Consider the following 17,689-nt stretch of genomic DNA (forward strand, 5'->3'; position numbering starts at 1 on the left):
ATGTATTTTACATAATTTTCAAAACCAATCAACATAGTATTTTCACAGTTTGGTAAGTAAAAAAATACACACATACACATATATATACTGGAAATTGGATCCATAGGCCTTGCTGCTGGGGATAGAGGGCTATATAAGAGGGAGAGGAAAGGGCAAGGGGATGGTCATTCAGTGTCATTTACTGAGTCAAAGAAGATAATGGGAATAGGGGGTGGGGGTGGATCTAAGTTCTGTTTTAGGCACATTAACTTTTAAGATGTTTGTGAGACAAGAAGGTATATGAGAATCTAGTCCTCAGAAGAGAGGTCTGGACTGGAAATAAAATGGGGTAATAATTAGTATAACAAAAGTATTTAAATCCATGGAAATTGATAAGCTTAACTGGAGGTGACAGAAGAGAGCAGAAGAAAACACTGTGCGGAACCCCATTATAGTTAGAGGCATGGGATGGAAGGAGAAGCAGTAGCTACTAATGCAAGAGGAATACCGGAAAGAGCAGAGTATCACAGAAGCTCAGAGGGAAGAAAGAATCTGAGAGGGAGGGGTAAACTGTTAAACGCTGTCAAAAGGTCAAGTTAGGTGAGACCAGTAAAGAGTCAGCCAAGTTGGTAACATGGAAAGTATGGGTGATGTCTTGGTTTGCCACAGTGCTGCTGATGCAAAGGACCAGAAATGGGTTGGCTTTTAAATGAGTACTTTATTTAGGGTAAAAGCTTACAGTTTCAAGGCCATGAAACGTCCAAATCAAAGCACCATCAGAGATTCCTCTCACCAAAGCTACTGGTGATCCTTGTGTCCTATCATGTGCTAAAGATGGTGGCCGATCTCTGCTGAGGTCCCTGCCTCCCTTCACAATCTACCGTCTCCCAGAGCTCAGCTGTGGGCAACTAGACATAGGGTTTATCTCTTTCCAGGCCTCCTCTCTCAGTCTCGGCTGCTCCGCTTTCTTCCCAAATTCAGCTGTAGGCTGTGGCCTTGAGCTGCTCCTGGGCCCAGCATCTTGGGGGCTTTGTGCTTAAACTTTGGTTGCTAGTGATCTTAGAGTCCTCTTTCACATGGTATGGTATAAAGTGGAGGTTTCCTTTCTCTGTGTCTCTCTGTGTCTCTCTGTGTCTCTGTCTATATAAAGCTCCAGTAAGAGGGCGGAGACCTAACCTGAGTCACACCTCACTGATGCAGTCTAATAAATAGGACCCCAAAACCCACAGGAATGGATTAGTTCAAGAACATAATCCTTTTCTTTTGCGGATTCATAAAATAACTTCAACCTCTAACAGGTGACCTTGACCAAAACAGTTTTAGGACACTTTGGAGGGGGAAGTCAGTGATTAGAGAGTGAATGGAACAGGGAAATAGAAACAGTAGCTCTTTTGGGAAACATGAACTGGAGTGGCAACTAGGGAGGAATGTAGTATGTTTTAAGATTAACATATCAGAGCATGTTTGATAATGGTGGTAATGAGCCAGGGGAGAGGGGATGGAAGGAGAGGAGTCTTGAGAAGGTGACTGGAATGTGATCCACTACCTGTGATAGGAGGAGGATGGTGCTCGAGGGAAGGAGGGAAGAAAGAGGATCCAAAGGGTGCAATTCTTAGGTAGGTCTACACGTCTTAGATTGAACATGAGGAGGTTTGTGATGAACAACATCTATCTTCTCAAAGAAATATAAAGCAAAGTAATGAGCCGAGAATGTAGCTAAAAGGGTGGGTATGGAAAATCAGGAACAAGACATGCAACCTAAGCTCCAGCTATGCTGAATGATCTGTGGTTCTCAATGTTCTTCACCCTTCCAGGCCTTTGCACTGCAGCTTACCATGCCTGGAATGCCTCAACTCTTGATAAATTCCATTTCACCCAGCAAGACCCAGCCCACAATATTTCTTTTCTGTGAAACCTTTTTTAACCTATCCAAGTGAGCCAACTGTTCACTTTTTGCCATCCTCTGATTGAATCTAATGTTTACTTCAGTTATTATGCAAGGAGTGCACCCCGTAAGGAGAGGCGCCCAGCGCGAAAAGAAAGTGCAGCCTGCCCAGGAATGATGCCACACACATGGAGAGCTGACACAACAAGATGACGCAACAAAAAGAAACACAGATTCCTGGTGGCACGGATAAGGATAGAAACAGTCACAGAAGAACACGCAGTGAATGGACACAGAAAGCAGACAACTGGGAAGTGGGGGAGGGGAAGGAGAGAGAAATAAATAAAAAATAAATCTTAAAATAAAAAGTTATGATGTAAAGTTTTATCAATATTTTCTGAAAAACCCTTTACTCCTTACAATTTACTTCATACATGCCCTGCTCTAAGGAAACTGAATATACCAACTTAAGCAAACTCAGAAAAGAGATTACTCACATTACAAAAGGATGCTCCTCATGATTTCTTTACATAAAAGTTTTTTTTAACTGGAAACATAATTTTTTTCTTTAAATTCTTGGTTATGAAAGTTTGTTCAAATAAATCTAGTTTTTAAAATGTTGGTAAAGACCTTCAACCAGTAGTATCTCCCATTCAGTATAGGAATTCCCTCTATACTTCCTGGCAAATTTCATTCTAGGGCCTAGAAGATAGGTTCTGCTTCAACAATGTTAAAGATTAGGAACACAGAGTAGCCAACAAAGAGCCCTGAAATCAGATAGATGAGGGGTGGAGTCCTGATTCCCACCCCTTTTTTTCCATAAGTTTTTAACTATGAATCATATCTCCTCATATGTAAATAGTATAATACCCACTGTGTGGGACTTTTAAGAAGATTAAACAAAGTATTGAATGTAAAGCACCTAGCACGGGCTGGGCACATACTGGGCCCTCAAAAAGTGGATGCTAAAGGACTCTTACAACTCATTATTAAAAAAAATAAAAATTAAAAATGGCTACAGGATCTGAAGAGACACTTCTCCAACAGATATACAAATTACCAATAAGCACATGAAAAGAAGCAAGCCATCATTAGCCAACAGGGAAATGCAAGTCAAAACCATAACAATATACCATTCACACTTTTTAAAAATTTTTATGGCTAAAATAAAAAAAAATAACATGTTTTAACTAAGATGTGGAAAATCTGAAATCCTCATACATTGGTGGTGGAAATGTAAAATGGTGCAGCTGCTTTGGAGAACAGTACGGCAGTTCCACAAAATGTTAAATGCAGAGTTAACAGATAATCCGGCAATTCCACACCTGGGTATAACCAAGAGAACTGAAAGCATACGTCCACACAAAAACCTTATACAAATCGTCATGACAGCATTGTTCACAATAGTCAAAAAGTAGAAGCAACCCAAATGTCTACCAACTGATGAATGGACAAACAAAATGTGGTATATAATCATACAAGAGAATATTATTTAGCTGTAAAAAAGGAATGAAATACTGATACATGGTACAGCATAGATGTACACTGAAACATTACACTAAATGAAAGAAACCAGTCACAAAACACCACATATGGCATTTCATTTAAATGAAATGTTCAGAATAGGCAAATCCAGACAGAAAGTAGATCAGTGGTTGCCAAAGGCTGGTAGGAGGTGGCAATGAGGAGTAAGTGACTGCTAATGTATACAGAATTTCCTTTCTGAGGTGATGAAATGTTCTAAAATTGATTGTGTCAGTTGCATAACTCTGTGGATATATTAAAAACCACTGAACTGCACAATTAAAATGAGTGAATTAAATGGTATGTGAATGGTAACTCAAGCTGTTAAAAACCAATTTTAAAAACATGGTTGCTGTTGGTATTTATGAAGAATACAAAATTCTCTATTTTAATCAAATCTTCATTCCTAAATCTAATCTTTTGCCAGTAATCAGTGTGTTCTGATTAGGGATGGCTCTACGATGCTCGTAAGTACTTGCAAGTAAAGTTCATTCACAATCAGCAACTCCCTTTGACTTCAGAACAGGCACACAGTGCCACCATGGCCACTCTAGAGGGTATGGAGTTGAAAGGAAAAAAGAAACCTCATAGGAATATGGTGAGAACTGTGATGAGATCCTTATGGCCAGGCTGTTAGGCTTCAAACAATAGGCTGTCTCCCAGTCTGTACCAAAAATTAAAGTTAATTTTTTCCAAATCCCTTGATGATATTTATTATAATTTACTAAATATAACCTTTTTTTTTTTTTTTTTTTACCATTTAACTAGTGATATGGACTAGATAAACAAGAAAAAAGGAAAATCAATTGGGAAATCAAAAATCTAGAGTTTATTTTACAGCTACAATATGTACCAAGTGTTTTATATATCAGTTTTCTAATTTCCGAAGTATTTTCACTATTTTCTAAATGAGGAAAAAATTAAGGTAACATGCCCAAAGCATGTCAATGTGATAAAAAAAAGTTGACAGGGTACTCTTTTCACTTATCAACATTACCTCTATAATTCCAGTCCATAAAAACAAAAGAATATTTGACACACAGGTAGTATTGAAGTAGTTGTAGAATTTCTTCATTCTAACTGCACTAAAATGGTGGCCTACATTAGTATGAAGACAGATATAAATCACTTAATATTACTGCATGCATCCCTTAAAACTTTAAAAATAAAACTAAAATAATGTGTGTGTATATAAATATATTTGTGTGTATGTCACCACCCACTGAAAAGGCCTAGAAGTAGTAAGAATGAGCATACATATAGCAGCCACATTGTGGTTTCTAAATACCATTTTCCACTAACAGGAATGAGGGCTCCTTGCACTTGGGCAGGGACAGTACAGACTGAGCCTGAAAAAAATTATGAGGACATTTGAGCCACCTTGAAGGAGCTCCCAGAGGCCAAATAGGGGACATTTTGAGCATCAAAACAAATGATACTATGGACTATAGCCCACTGAATAAAATAAGAATCATCAGTTCAAACACACATATGAATAAACTAACGGGGGAGAAGGGAAAGTTCTTCCATATAGCAGAATGCCAATTAATATAGAAGGAATGAAGAAGTTAGAAGTTAGAAAATCATTAATGGATGCAAAAATGAATGGGTTAAAATTTGATAAGGAACAGGATGTTTACATAGTCTCAAAGCATTTTTTTTACAAATTACCTATTAACTACAAAGGTGAAAGAAGCAACTTTACAGTGGAGAAACATGATAGACACCACCTTAATCAGGTGATCAAAGCTAATATCACCAACGTGGGACAATCAATATCATATACGTCCTGACAGATGTTCTGGAGATACAACATCACTTTAGTAGTATTCCTGTAAAAAATGTATAACTTGAATCTAATTATGAGGATATATCAGACAAATGCAATTGAGGAACATTCTACCTTTACAGAATGTTATCTATATTCTTCAACAACGTCAAGATCAAGAAATATAAAGAAAGGCTAATTGATGGTTTCAGAATAAAGGAAATTGGATGCAAGAATATATTACTATTTACTTACCTGTATATGACATATGTTTAGTTTCAGTTATTCTGCTAATACAGCGAAGCAAAATCTATGTTTCCTATTGTGTATATTTAAGAGTTTCTCTAGCATATATATGTTTAAAGGGGAAACGTCTAGGCCAAAAAGAATGCTTAGTTAGTAGACACTGCCAAATTATTATCCAAAGCAGTTTTATTAATTTATCCTTCTGCTAGCAATACAAGTTTCATGAATTCCCATCCTCTACAATACTAGACACCATCAAACGTATTTGTGCCTTCTGTCCTTTTTTTTCCTTGATCAATTTCATCAAGGGGGTAGCTATTTTATTAGTTTTTTTCAAAGAACCAATCTTTGGCCATCTATTATACAGTGGTTTTCTATTTCATTCATTTATGTTTTTATCTTTATTACTTTTCCCTTCCACTTTCTTTGGTTTCATTTTGCTATACTTTAAAACAAACAAAAATACTTAATTGTAATATTAGTAAGACGGTAGAGTAGGAAGCTCCAAAATCCCATCCCCCCCACAGAGACACTGAAAAACAAGAAGAAATTGGCAGAACCAAGTTTCTCAGAACTCTGGAAAAGGCAAAGGTTTACAGCAACCAAGAAAAAAATGAACCCAGTAAAAGGCAACTTAAAATGCTAGGAAAGTCTCACAGTATTTTTACTAGCCCTTCCTCTACTCCCTCTCCAGTCCAGTACAGCAAAACTGGAACTCCCAGGATGGGTCCCTAGCCTGAGTTCCAGAGAGAGTAGAGCACACTGTATATACAAATTGTGGTGTATGTTTGTCTTCCAACCCTTCTAGTCGCAGCCTGAAAGATTTATTAAATCACTCCTCTCTGTTCTGCCTGTCCCAGAACTCACCCTGGACAGAAAAGTGGAAGGTGTGGCCACTAAAACAGAGAACATTTAAAACAGCAGGTGCCTGGGGCAAAAGATTATGGTTGATGGTTGCCAAACACACTAGAGCCCCTAAGGCCTGGAATTTCCTGGGGAAAGCGGGGCATGTATAAGGGGAAATTTATAAGGCCTCCCACATGCTCAGAAAAGATCTAAGGGGACCCTATGCTTTCACCGTGGGCTGTTCTTTGGGCTCACAGCAAGAATGGCTGAGCATAGGAGAGGGCAAGCACAAAGCCCATCTGCAAAGACTGGGAGTGGGTCCTTCCCCACCTCTCTGCTTCCCTCCCTTTCTTTCTTTGTTTTTTTTTTTTTTCCAGCTCCTGAAATCAAGGAACTCTCATAACACAGGCTAAATACAAGCTAAAGGAACAGAGGGTGGCTGTCCCCAGTGTACCCCAGGCTGGCTGTGGAGTCGGGCAGGGAGGAAGGGGGAGGGAGGCTGGTTCTCCAGGCAGCACCACAATGTCAGCTACCCACCCCACCCACCTTGAAACATGGGCCAAGGAGTCTAACATGATCGCAAGTCAGGGGCTCCGAATAAATCCACCCTGGCACAAGGAAGGTGAAGGCTGGCGCCACTCGCTGGCCCAGGTGGGATCCCCAGGCCTCTCCAGTCCATCCAAGGCCCACTACCGGCCAGAGGCGCCCACTGCGCAGTGGAGGTGGAGCAAGAGCACGGTGTTAGGACCCAAAAGACAAAAAAAAACAAGCTAAAGAGAGACTTCAGTGTCTATACACATCAAGGAAAATAGTCTTCACATAAATATATTGGAAAACCACAGAAAAGGCTATTACAGCCTTCAAGAATAAGGAAATTAAAAAGGGGGAAGGGGGAGAATTTTATTTCCAGGGTTAACATATTAAAATATTCAAATGTATAGATTAACACAAAAAAAAACAAACAAAAAACAGGAATAGGTGACCTATGCAAAAATTTTTTACGATGGATCCTTGGTTCATTGATTTTCAGTATATATACTTCTTTTTCATTATACATTCTTAAGGCTTTAAATTCCCCTCTAAACATGACTTTAGCTGAATCCCCCCAAGTTTAGAAATATATTATCATTCAGTTCCAAATATTTTTCAGCTTCCTCTATGAATTCTTTCTGGACCCAAATTATTTAAAAGTTTATTTCTTAATTTCCAAACATATGGAGATTTTCTAGTTATTACTGATTTCTAGGGAAAATTACTATAGCCAAAGAACATCCTCCATATGATTTCAATTACTTGAACTTTGATGAAACTTGTTTTATGGCCCATTATTTATTATTGTTTGAAGATGATCTGTTGCACTTGAAAATAATGTGTATTCTATAGTTATCAGATGATTTTACATGTCAATTAAGTCAAATTTGTTAATTACGTTGTTCAAATCCTATCGGTTTTTAAATATATTGGTCTAATAGATAACTGAGATAAGTTAATATATCTTCTAGATTTTTTTTCATGCTTCTGCCTCCCTCCCCAGAAATATCAACCCTGGTTAATGTGAACAATTCTTTCTCTCAACTATTTAGTCTCTGAAAATAAAAGAACATTGAGAATTCCACATTTAAATAGAACCCCTTGCATAAAATTCATAGCCTTCTACTCTGAGCAAATTAGATAGCTAACCAGTATGCTGACTTTGGTTGCTCTTTACAGTTTGGCTTTACAGAGAGTTTTTAACTCTAAATATGAACTAAATGGAATTTCAGTGGACAGTACAGAACCAATGACTCAGATTTAGGAGGAAAAAATATTTTTTCAATTCAATAAACATTTTTTTACTATGAAAAAGATCCTAATGTGGGGAAGAGTAAGTCACAGGCTTGGGCCTAAAAGATTTCATATAATAAAGGGGATAACAATAAGCCATATATATACTGCAAGCAGACCAAAAGTGGATTAGGACCTAAGAGGTACAAAGTGCTATGATATTTAAAAGACTGAATGTGAGATGGATCACATAAGAAAGACTTTTTACAATGGAAATAATATTCCAGGCAGAGAAAGGAGGACAAAAGAAGCCCAAGAATTTATAAAAGGTGACCAGGATCAATTCAATAAAAAGAAGTGTGTCTTATAACCTTTGTGGAACAAGTGGTGTGAATAAATGAATAAATAATCACCAAGAATTTCAGTGAAGAACAGGAAGCCAATTAATATTAAAAGCTACAGCATGGTTAAAGAGTTTAAGGACTAAAATTAAAGACAAGGACATTCAATTCTATAATCCATTATTGGTAGCCTTACTTGACCTCAGCAGTGAAGTAAGGAGGACTGCAAGGTATAACAACACAGAAAAACAAAGGTGGCTCGATATAAAAGGTTCATCATGAAAGAACATGATTTAGGCAACGAGAAAATTTTTTTACAATAGGGAAGATCTGAATATATTTGCTGAGAGAGGGAAAGGAGTCATTGGAAAGGGGAAAATGGAAAGATTCAAAAGGGAGAAGGTATGCTTAATATTTGGAACGAAGTGACATTAAGTGTTTGAAAACAAAAATATGCAAAGAGGAGAGTAGAGCCTTGGAAAGGAAGACAAACCTTTTTCCTTCTGGGAAGGAGTACTTCTCTGAGAGATGAGCAAGGAAGTTGAGGGATCCCGAGAGGGATGGTAAAGTGTTATTGGGAGACTTGAGCGCACCAGCATTTCAAGGAGAGGAAGAAAGTCAGCAAGAGATGAACAATTCTAGCAGTAGAGCAGACTTTAGCTGGATACAGAAACCTAAATTTGTCTTCACAAAAAGGAGATACAATCAGCATATTTGATGACTTTCTTTAAAAACTTCAGAAGCCTGGGGAGGTTACAGTAAGAAAGCATACTGTGTAAAGAAAATCAAAGTGACTTGCCTAATTATTCAGGTGGCAGGGCTGGGACGAGTTAACAGCCCTATGGGACCTCTTTCAGTATCTGTTTTGATCATGCTCCCTTCTTTTGAACAAAAATTTCCTATGGCAGGTTCAGTTTAAAAGCGAGTTTTAAAGTATGAAAGTCATGTTATTAAAACAATGTAGGAAATACTCTTTGCCATACTAAGACAATAAAATTAGGACTCTTTACATGTAAAAGGTCATCAACTATGAAATTTCAGAAAGATTAACTACTAGACCAAACTCAGAGAGCACTTACCTGGCAGCTTCAGGAAAGCCCATCTTGTACAGTGTTATAACTACAGCTCCTCCCAAGCCGAAATTGTGCTGCAGAGCAATCTTTGCACCAGGAACTTGCCTTTTTCCTGCTTCCCCTCTCAGCTGCCAGCACAGTTCAGCACACTGAGCCAGACCTAACAAATCGAATGCAGAGCAGTCAGATTCCATTGGTTTAGAAAGCAGCCCCACCAGTTTTCTCAAGCCAGAAATGGGCTAACGCCTCATTGTGACTTTTAATTAAAGCATTTAATGAAGTCAGGACCGACACTTGCTTAAATAATTGTTCTTAAAAGCGCTGCTGGTTTTTGCAGTTAGTTCCCCGCCCAACAGTAATCTCTTTATTTAGACGATATGTAAGCTTAAGAAATTCAATGGATCCTTATCAAACTTGTCATTTTCTTGTATGTTGAAAGAGAAAACACTGAATAAACAGTTCTCTAACACAGGCAAAACAGCATAAAAATACTTTATCTAATTTTACCATTTTTAATTTACCAAAAGAAAATCAAACATTTGAGAGTCCATTTTCCTTATAAATTTAATTACTTTGGGAATTTTTCCTATTATTTTCTCCAAATAATTCCCAAAAAGAATGAGCTGTTTTTCCAGACTTATTCATAGCAATTCACGAGATTATCATTTTCTCCCTGGAATAATAATATCAAAGAGTTTTACAGCTGAAAGGAATTTAGTGATATAAGATTAAGTAATCTACAAATGGCCATGAAGCAGGCTAATTCCAGAATTGGAATTTGAAACTTGGAATGTAACTGCCACTTCTCATTTCCAAGCATGTCTATATATATTTACAGACTATATATCCAAAACAGTTTTAAAATAAATAGCTCAACACACTGTAATGATTTTTTAAGTTGTGAATTTTCTGGAAATTAATGAAGACAGTCAAATGAATTATTCTGTTAATACACCCAAACTTTGAGACAATAGATTTTACTTGAAATATGCCTTAAAAGAAACCTCAAAATTTAATGAAAATGTGAAAACAAAAGTATTCAAGCTGGTCTCATATACACATGGGTGGGGTAAATACAGCTAGCTGTCTTCACAAAAGAGTACTTGTGGTTTACAAATATTTGAGAAAATATTCAGCCTCACCATTAATCAAATTGAACAGAAAGACACCATTTTAATGAATCAAATTAGAAAGGGTGTTTAAAAATGAGAATAATCAGTGCTAGGGCAACAATGGCAAGACCCTATATAGAGTATTGGTGAAAGTTCATATTGGTACAAAACTTTTTGGAAAGCAATGTAAAAAGTTATTAAGAGTCTTTTAAATGCCACTAAATCCATTCCATGGAAATAATCAAAACCAGGCAAAATTTTACATATAAAATGATCTGTTCATAACATTGTCAGTGAAAAACTGGGAACAATCTAGAAGTAAAATATTTGGGGAAGGGTTACATAAATTATAAAATAGTCATATAACAAAGTAATATGTTGTCATTTAAAAATGATGTTTATAAAGTTTTTAACAATATAGGAAAATGCTTGTAATATAATCTTAAGTGAAAATTTCCAGGTACCAATGAATATTCATTTACCCATCTATTCAACAAATATTTACTGAATGCCTATTATGTGCTGGCACTGCATAAGGCTGAGAAGATCCAGCAAACAGCAAGATAAGCATGGTCCTTTCCCTCATGGGCTGACAGTCTGAGACATAAAAATGCAGGCATTTATAATACAGTTTATACTATGTAGGCTTCAGCACAAATGCTACAAGAGCACAAAGGAGGATACTAAGCATAGCCAAGGAATGATTCCCAGATAATCAAAGATCTAAACTGAGACCCTAGGAGAAAGAGGAGTTAGGGAAAAAGGAGGAAAGAAAGTTTCAAGGAGATAAGCATATGCGAAGAAGGAATATGGCCTGCTTTAAGAATAGAAAGTTAAGTGATATGAGACTACAGAAGAGTACTCAAGAAAGCTAATGTGAGAGGGAGGAAAGAAGGGAGAAAGAGAGTGAGAGCGTGTAAGAGGAAAGGGCGGGGAGCAGGGGGAGAGAAAACAAAGTGGAGGAAAGAATGAGGAGGAAGAAGGAGAGAGAAATGAGTGTGTGAGTCAAGAGGGAAGCTGAAATTAGATATTAAAGGGCTTTTTATTTTCTGTTACATAGTTCAGACTTAATTAATAGGGACTGTCCTAAGAGAACTTAGAGTTCTTTAAAGAATTTCAAATAGAAGTACGGCAACGTCAAATTTGTATTAGGGGAAGTGGACTTGGCTCAATGGATAGGGCGTCCGTCTACCACATGGGATGTCCGCGGTTCAAACCCTGGGCCTCCTTGACCCGTGTGGAGTTGGCCCATGCCCAGTGCTGATGTGCACAAGGAACGCCATGCCACACAGGGGTGTCCCCTGAGGTAGGGGAGCCCCACGTGCAAGGAGTGCACCCCGTAAGGAGAGCCACCCAGTGCGAAAGTGCAGCCTGCCCAAGAATGGCCCTGCACACACAGAGTACTGACACAGCAAGATGACGCAACAAAAAGAGATACAGATTCCCGTGCCGCTGACAACAGAAGTGGATAAAGAAGAACACGCAGCAAATGGACAAAGAGAACAGACAACTGGGGGGGGGGCAGAAATAAAAATAAACCTTTATTTTTTTTAAAAATTTGTATGGGGGGGAGCAGACTTGGCCCAATGGATAGGGCATCCACCTACCACATGGGAGGTCCGCAGTTCAAACCCCGGGCCTCCTTGACCCGTGTGGAGATGGCCCACGCACAGTGCTGATGTGCGCAAGGAGTGCCCTGCCACGCAGGGGTGTCCCCGTGTAGGGGAGCCCCATGCACAAGGAGTGCACCCCGTAAGGAGAGCCGCCCAGCACGAAAGAAAGTGCAGCCTGCCCAAGAATGGTGCCTCACACACGGAGAGCTGACACAACAGGATGATGTAACAAAAGGAGACACAAATTCCCGGTGCCGCTGATAAGGATAGAAGCAGTCACAGAAGAACACACAGCGAATGGACGCAGAGAGCAGACAACAGTGGGGGGGAGGGGGGGAGAGAAATAAATAAAAAATAAAATCTTAAAAAAAAAATTTTTTGTATTAGGAAGGATTCCTCTAGTTGGAATGTGAATAGGGACAAATGCATGGTGTGACTTTCCAGGGACATTTGTACGGTTTAATTTTGGCTGGAATGAAAAGAAAGAGTAGGTCTTATTAACTGGGGAAAAAAATAGCAAACAAACAAAACAAAAAACAATGGAGGGTATGCAAAATATACCCTTTGGAAATATATGTCCTAGGCAGCAATTCCTATCTTTTTGCTTTTTAAGAATATCTCAGGGAAGCGGATGTGGCTCAAGCAACTGAGTTCCTGTCTACCATATAAGAGGTACAGGGTTCGACGCCCAGGGCCTCCTGGTGAAGGTAAGCTTGCCGGTGTGGCAAGCTGGCCCATGTGGAGTCCTGGCCTGCCTAGAGTGCTGCCCCACACAGGAATGCTGCCCTGCGCAGGAGTGCTGACCCATTCAGAGGGCTGGCCCACAGGGAGAGCTGGCGCAGCAAGATGATGCAACAAAAAGAGACACAGAGCAGAGTGAATAAGAGATGTAGCAGATCAGGGAGCTGAGGTGGCTCAAAAGAATGATCACCTCTCTCCCACTCCAGAAGGTCCCAGGATCAGTTCCCAGAGCCACCTAATGAGAATACAAGCAGACACAGAAGAACACTCAGTGAATGAACACAGAGAGCAGACAATGGAGGGAGGGGAAAGAAAGAAAGAAAGAAATCTTAAAAAAAAAAAAAAAGAATATCTCAGTTGTTCTTGTAACATCTCTGTAAGCTGGGCAAAGAAGGTAGTCATGATCTTCATTTTAAAAAAAGGAAATGAAGGAGACCTTAACAACTTTATTCACACATTCACCATTCAGCATTTACTAAAACTATATTATACATGACTGTGTTAGATGCTTTGGATACAAAGATAACAAGATACAAACCCTTTTCTTAAAGAAATCACAATAGGGGAGATACAAAAACAAATCATTCATTCAAACCTGTGTTTTAAGCACCTAGTAGTGTACCTAAGTGTAGTAACAGAAGTATATAAACAGTGATAGAGGTTGTATATCATAATTCTTAGGCAGACAGACATATTAAAATATTACTAATCTAATATTTAGAAAACCTAAAATTGTATTTTTCATAACATAAATGACAGAAAATAAAAGTTTCTAAAGATTTTTTTTAATTTTTAAAAATTTTATCGTAGTATATCATTTATATTCATTGTGGTTTTGTTTTTTTTTTTAAGATTTATTTATTTATTTAATTTCCCCCCCTCCCCAGGTTGTCTGTTCTCTGTGTCTATTTGCTGCATCTTGTTTCTTTGTCCGCTTCTGTTGTCGACAGCTGCACAGGAAGTGTGGGCGGCGCCATTCCTGGGCAGGCTGCACTTTCTTTCGCGCTGGGCAGCTCTCCTTAGGGGGCGCACTCCTTGCGTGTGGGGCTCCCCTACGGGGGACACCCCTGCGTGGCACGGCACTCCTTGCGTGCATCAGCACTGCGCATGGGCCAGCTGCACATTGGTCAAGGAGGCCCAGGGTTTGAACCGTGGACCTCCCATGTGGTAGACGGACGCCCTAACCACTGGGCCAAGTCCGTTTCCCCTAAAGATCTTTTTAGCTAGTGAGTATATGTAGAAAACACTGAGTCTAAGGAAGGCAAATGTGGAGCAGGGCTGAAGTGAGATAATTAAGTGTGACAGGGACTAAAAACTGTTAAGAAGAAGTACCCAGTGAATATGTAGCACAAAGGAAAGTATAAATCAATTTTTTTTAAATGCCAGTCTAGAGTTCCTTCAATGCAAGCTACCAGAAACTTTTTTGTTTGTTTATATCATGAAAAAATAGACTATTTCAGTTGAAGAGTCAACCTCCATCTCCAGGGTTTCTTGAGAGAATTCATTTCGAGAATATGAAAACACCTAGCACTGTGACTGATATATAGTTAGCCCTCAAAAAATAACTGTGAATCTAGGTCTTTGTTGTCAATATTCAAGGAGTAAAATATTTAATCAAAGAATAAAATCTATTTAACTACATAAAGTTGCCTGTAATCATACTGGAAACACTTCCTGATTTTGCAATATTTTTAATCACACCATACCACTACACTGTGTAGGAAGCTGTGGTATACTGAGATAAATCTCTATTCACAATTTGCTCAATTCACAGCAAAGCAAAGAAAAGAGGAAAAAAGGAGTAAAGATTCATGTTATTAACTTGTTTTCTTGTCATTTGTTTGCTTTGACAAAAACTTTCTGGTTATCTACCTTCAGAACCAATAGGGGTTTTTTGGTATTCCTAAGTCTGTGAAAGGTACAAGTCAGAAATTGACCTCAGAAATCCACTTGCGAAGAGGGCATGGTCAACAGTTTACAAAAGCATAAGCTATTTGAGCAAATGCTTTTTAAAATTTTCCTTCTTTGATTAACTTCTGGCATTGAACTATACACTATTTTTGTTCTGCTTCGAAAAAAATAAGCTAACAAACATAAACATGATATATTTATAAATAAATTATGGAAAGGAATTGGTATTTTGTCAAAGTAGTTTTTCAATCAGTAATGCCCTTCTAATAGTCTCTTGAGAAAGGAAAACAATTTTTATCTGAATATTTCATTTTACCACCATCATTCTGCAAAAATTTCCTTAACAAGATGTTGGTCAATCTTTTTATATAAACATAAAAACATAATTGGTCTGGGAACCAGCTACTCAGATGAAGGAATACAGTTTGGTTGCTTCTAAATATAAACCACTTAAAGATGTTTCAAGCACTGTGCTAAGTGTTGAAGATACAAAGAACTCATAGTGTAATACGGGGGACAAATGCTAACAAAGTTAAGTACTAAGTGCTATGGAAAACCAGAGAAAGGAAAAACTATACAGGATGATATTTTAAGATATTATCTGGGGTCTTTTCTCCCTCCTGCTTCCTTGAACCCATAACTCTTCCTATACCATTAAGACTGCCAAGGACAAAGATGTCATAATTTGGCTTTAGTTTCAAATTAGATTTCTTTAAAGGCCTTAGCAGAAACAATATAGAAAAATATATTTTCTACTGTTGGAGCCTGACTTTTGGCTTAAAATGGCAAAAAGCATTAATAGTACATAAAATGACTAATGCATAATGCATAGTTACCTAAAAGCAATATTTCTCTCCAAAAGTTAAAAACAATTATAAACCAGGAAGCGGATGTGGCTCAAGTGATAAGGTCTCTGCCTACCATATGGGAGGATCTGAGTTCGCTCTCTGGGGCCTCCCAGTGAAAAAGAATAAGAGAAGGCGTGCCTGTGCAGTTAGCCAGTGCCCACACAAATGAGTCATGCAGCAAGATGACGATGCAACAAAAGAGAGATGAAGGGGAGAGTCAAGGTGAAGTACAGCGGAGGGAGCAGAGAGAAATAAATCTTAAAAAATAAAATTCATATGGAAATGAAAAGAATCTAGAGTATCCAAACAACTCTGGAGAAAAAAAGACTAAAGTTGGATGGCTAACATTGTTTGATTTGAAGAACTATTATAAAGCTATAGACATCAAAATTGTGGTACTAGAATAAAGACAGACAAATAGATCTGCTAAACAAAAAGGAGATTCCGGAAATAAGATCCCTCTTACAAAGACAATTCATTTTTGACAAAGTAATAATGGCAATGCAGTGGAGAAAGTATAGCATTTTCAACAGTTAGTGCTGGAACAATTAAATATCCACATATTAAAAAAAAAAAAGAATTGGATCTATACCTCACACCGTAAACAAAAACTAATTCAAATTGGATCACAGACTTAAACGTAAAACCTAAAAGTATAAAACATCTAGAAGAAAACACAGGAAAAGATCTTGTGACCTTGGGTTGAACAAAGTTTCTTAAATATAACACCAAAAGTACAATCAGTAAAAAAGAAAACCAATAAACTGGACTTTATCAAAATTTAAAATTTCTGCTCTTCAAAGACATTGTTAAGAAAATGAAAAGTCACAGACTAGGAGAAAATCTTTGCAAAGCATATAAAGGACTTATATTCAGAATATATAAAGAACTTTCAAAACTCAACAAAGTGAAAATCCCAGTTTAAAAGAAATTGGGCAAAAGATCTGAACAGACACTTCACCAAAGAAGATACACAGCAAATCAGCACATGGAAAGATGTTCAAAATTATTATGCATTAGGGAAATGCAAATTAAAGCCCCAATAAAATGCCACTACATGTGGAATATAATGGCAAAAATTTAAGACTGACCTTACCATGTGTTGAGGAGTATGTAGAACTGGAACTCTCACATTGTTGGTGGCAATGTAAAATGGTATAACCACTTTGAAAAAGTGTGACCATTTCTTAAAAGTTAAATATATGTCTAGAATTTGATGCAGCCATTCCATTACTACGAATTAACTAAAGAGAAAATGCAATACATATAAGTTCAAAAAAAATTTGTGGAGAGCAGATGTGGCTCAAGTGGTTACACACCTGCTTCCCACATGGGAGGTCCTGGATTAGGTCCCTGGTGCCTCTTAAAAACAAAACAAAACAATAAAACAACTCAGGGAAGCTGATGTAGCTCAGTGGTGGAGCATCAGCTTCTCATATACAAGGTCCCAGGGATGGCCCCAGTACCTCAAAAACAGTTCTCCCAAAAACAAACAAAAAAATCCCATCTGTGCATGAATGTTCAAAGCTGCTTTACTGATAACAGCCAAAAGCTGGAAACAATCCAAACATCTATCAACAATAAATTGTCATCTATTTATTAAAAAATGGAATAATACTCAGCAATAGAAAGGAATAAACTATTGGGAAGCAGATTTGGCCCAGCAGATAGGGCGTCCACCTACCACATGGGAGGTCCAAGGTTCAAACCCAGGGCCTCCTGACCCATGTGGTGAGCTGGCCGACACACAGTACTGATATACTCAAGGAGTGCCATGCTACGCAGGGGTGTCCCCCATGTAGGGGAACCCCACGTGCAAGGAGTGTGACCTGTAAGGAGAGCCACCCAGTGCGAAAAAAGTGCAGCCTGCCCAGGAATGGCGCCACACATATGGAGAGCTGATGCAGCAAGATGACGCAACAAAATGCGACACAGATTCCAGGTGCTGCTGACAAGAATACAAGTGGACACAGAAGAACACACAGTGAATGGACACAAAGAACACACAACTGGGGGGGGGGCAAGGGGAGAGAAATAA

General features: G+C 38.3%; 1 protein-coding gene across 2 annotated transcripts in view; it reads right to left on the reverse strand.

The window, feature by feature from the left end:
* Window positions 1-17,689, reverse strand: part of SCP2 (sterol carrier protein 2) — a 156,659-nt gene that overhangs the window by 39,722 nt on the left and 99,248 nt on the right. For both annotated transcript variants that reach the window (XM_058303572.2, XM_023591836.3), the window contains exon 12: window positions 9,433-9,586. In XM_058303572.2, coding sequence (XP_058159555.1) covers window positions 9,433-9,586 — 154 coding nt within the window. The remainder of the gene's footprint in view (window positions 1-9,432; window positions 9,587-17,689) is intronic.

This window comes from Dasypus novemcinctus, chromosome 9, assembly GCF_030445035.2.
Source record: "Dasypus novemcinctus isolate mDasNov1 chromosome 9, mDasNov1.1.hap2, whole genome shotgun sequence".
NCBI lineage: Eukaryota > Metazoa > Chordata > Mammalia > Cingulata > Dasypodidae > Dasypus > Dasypus novemcinctus.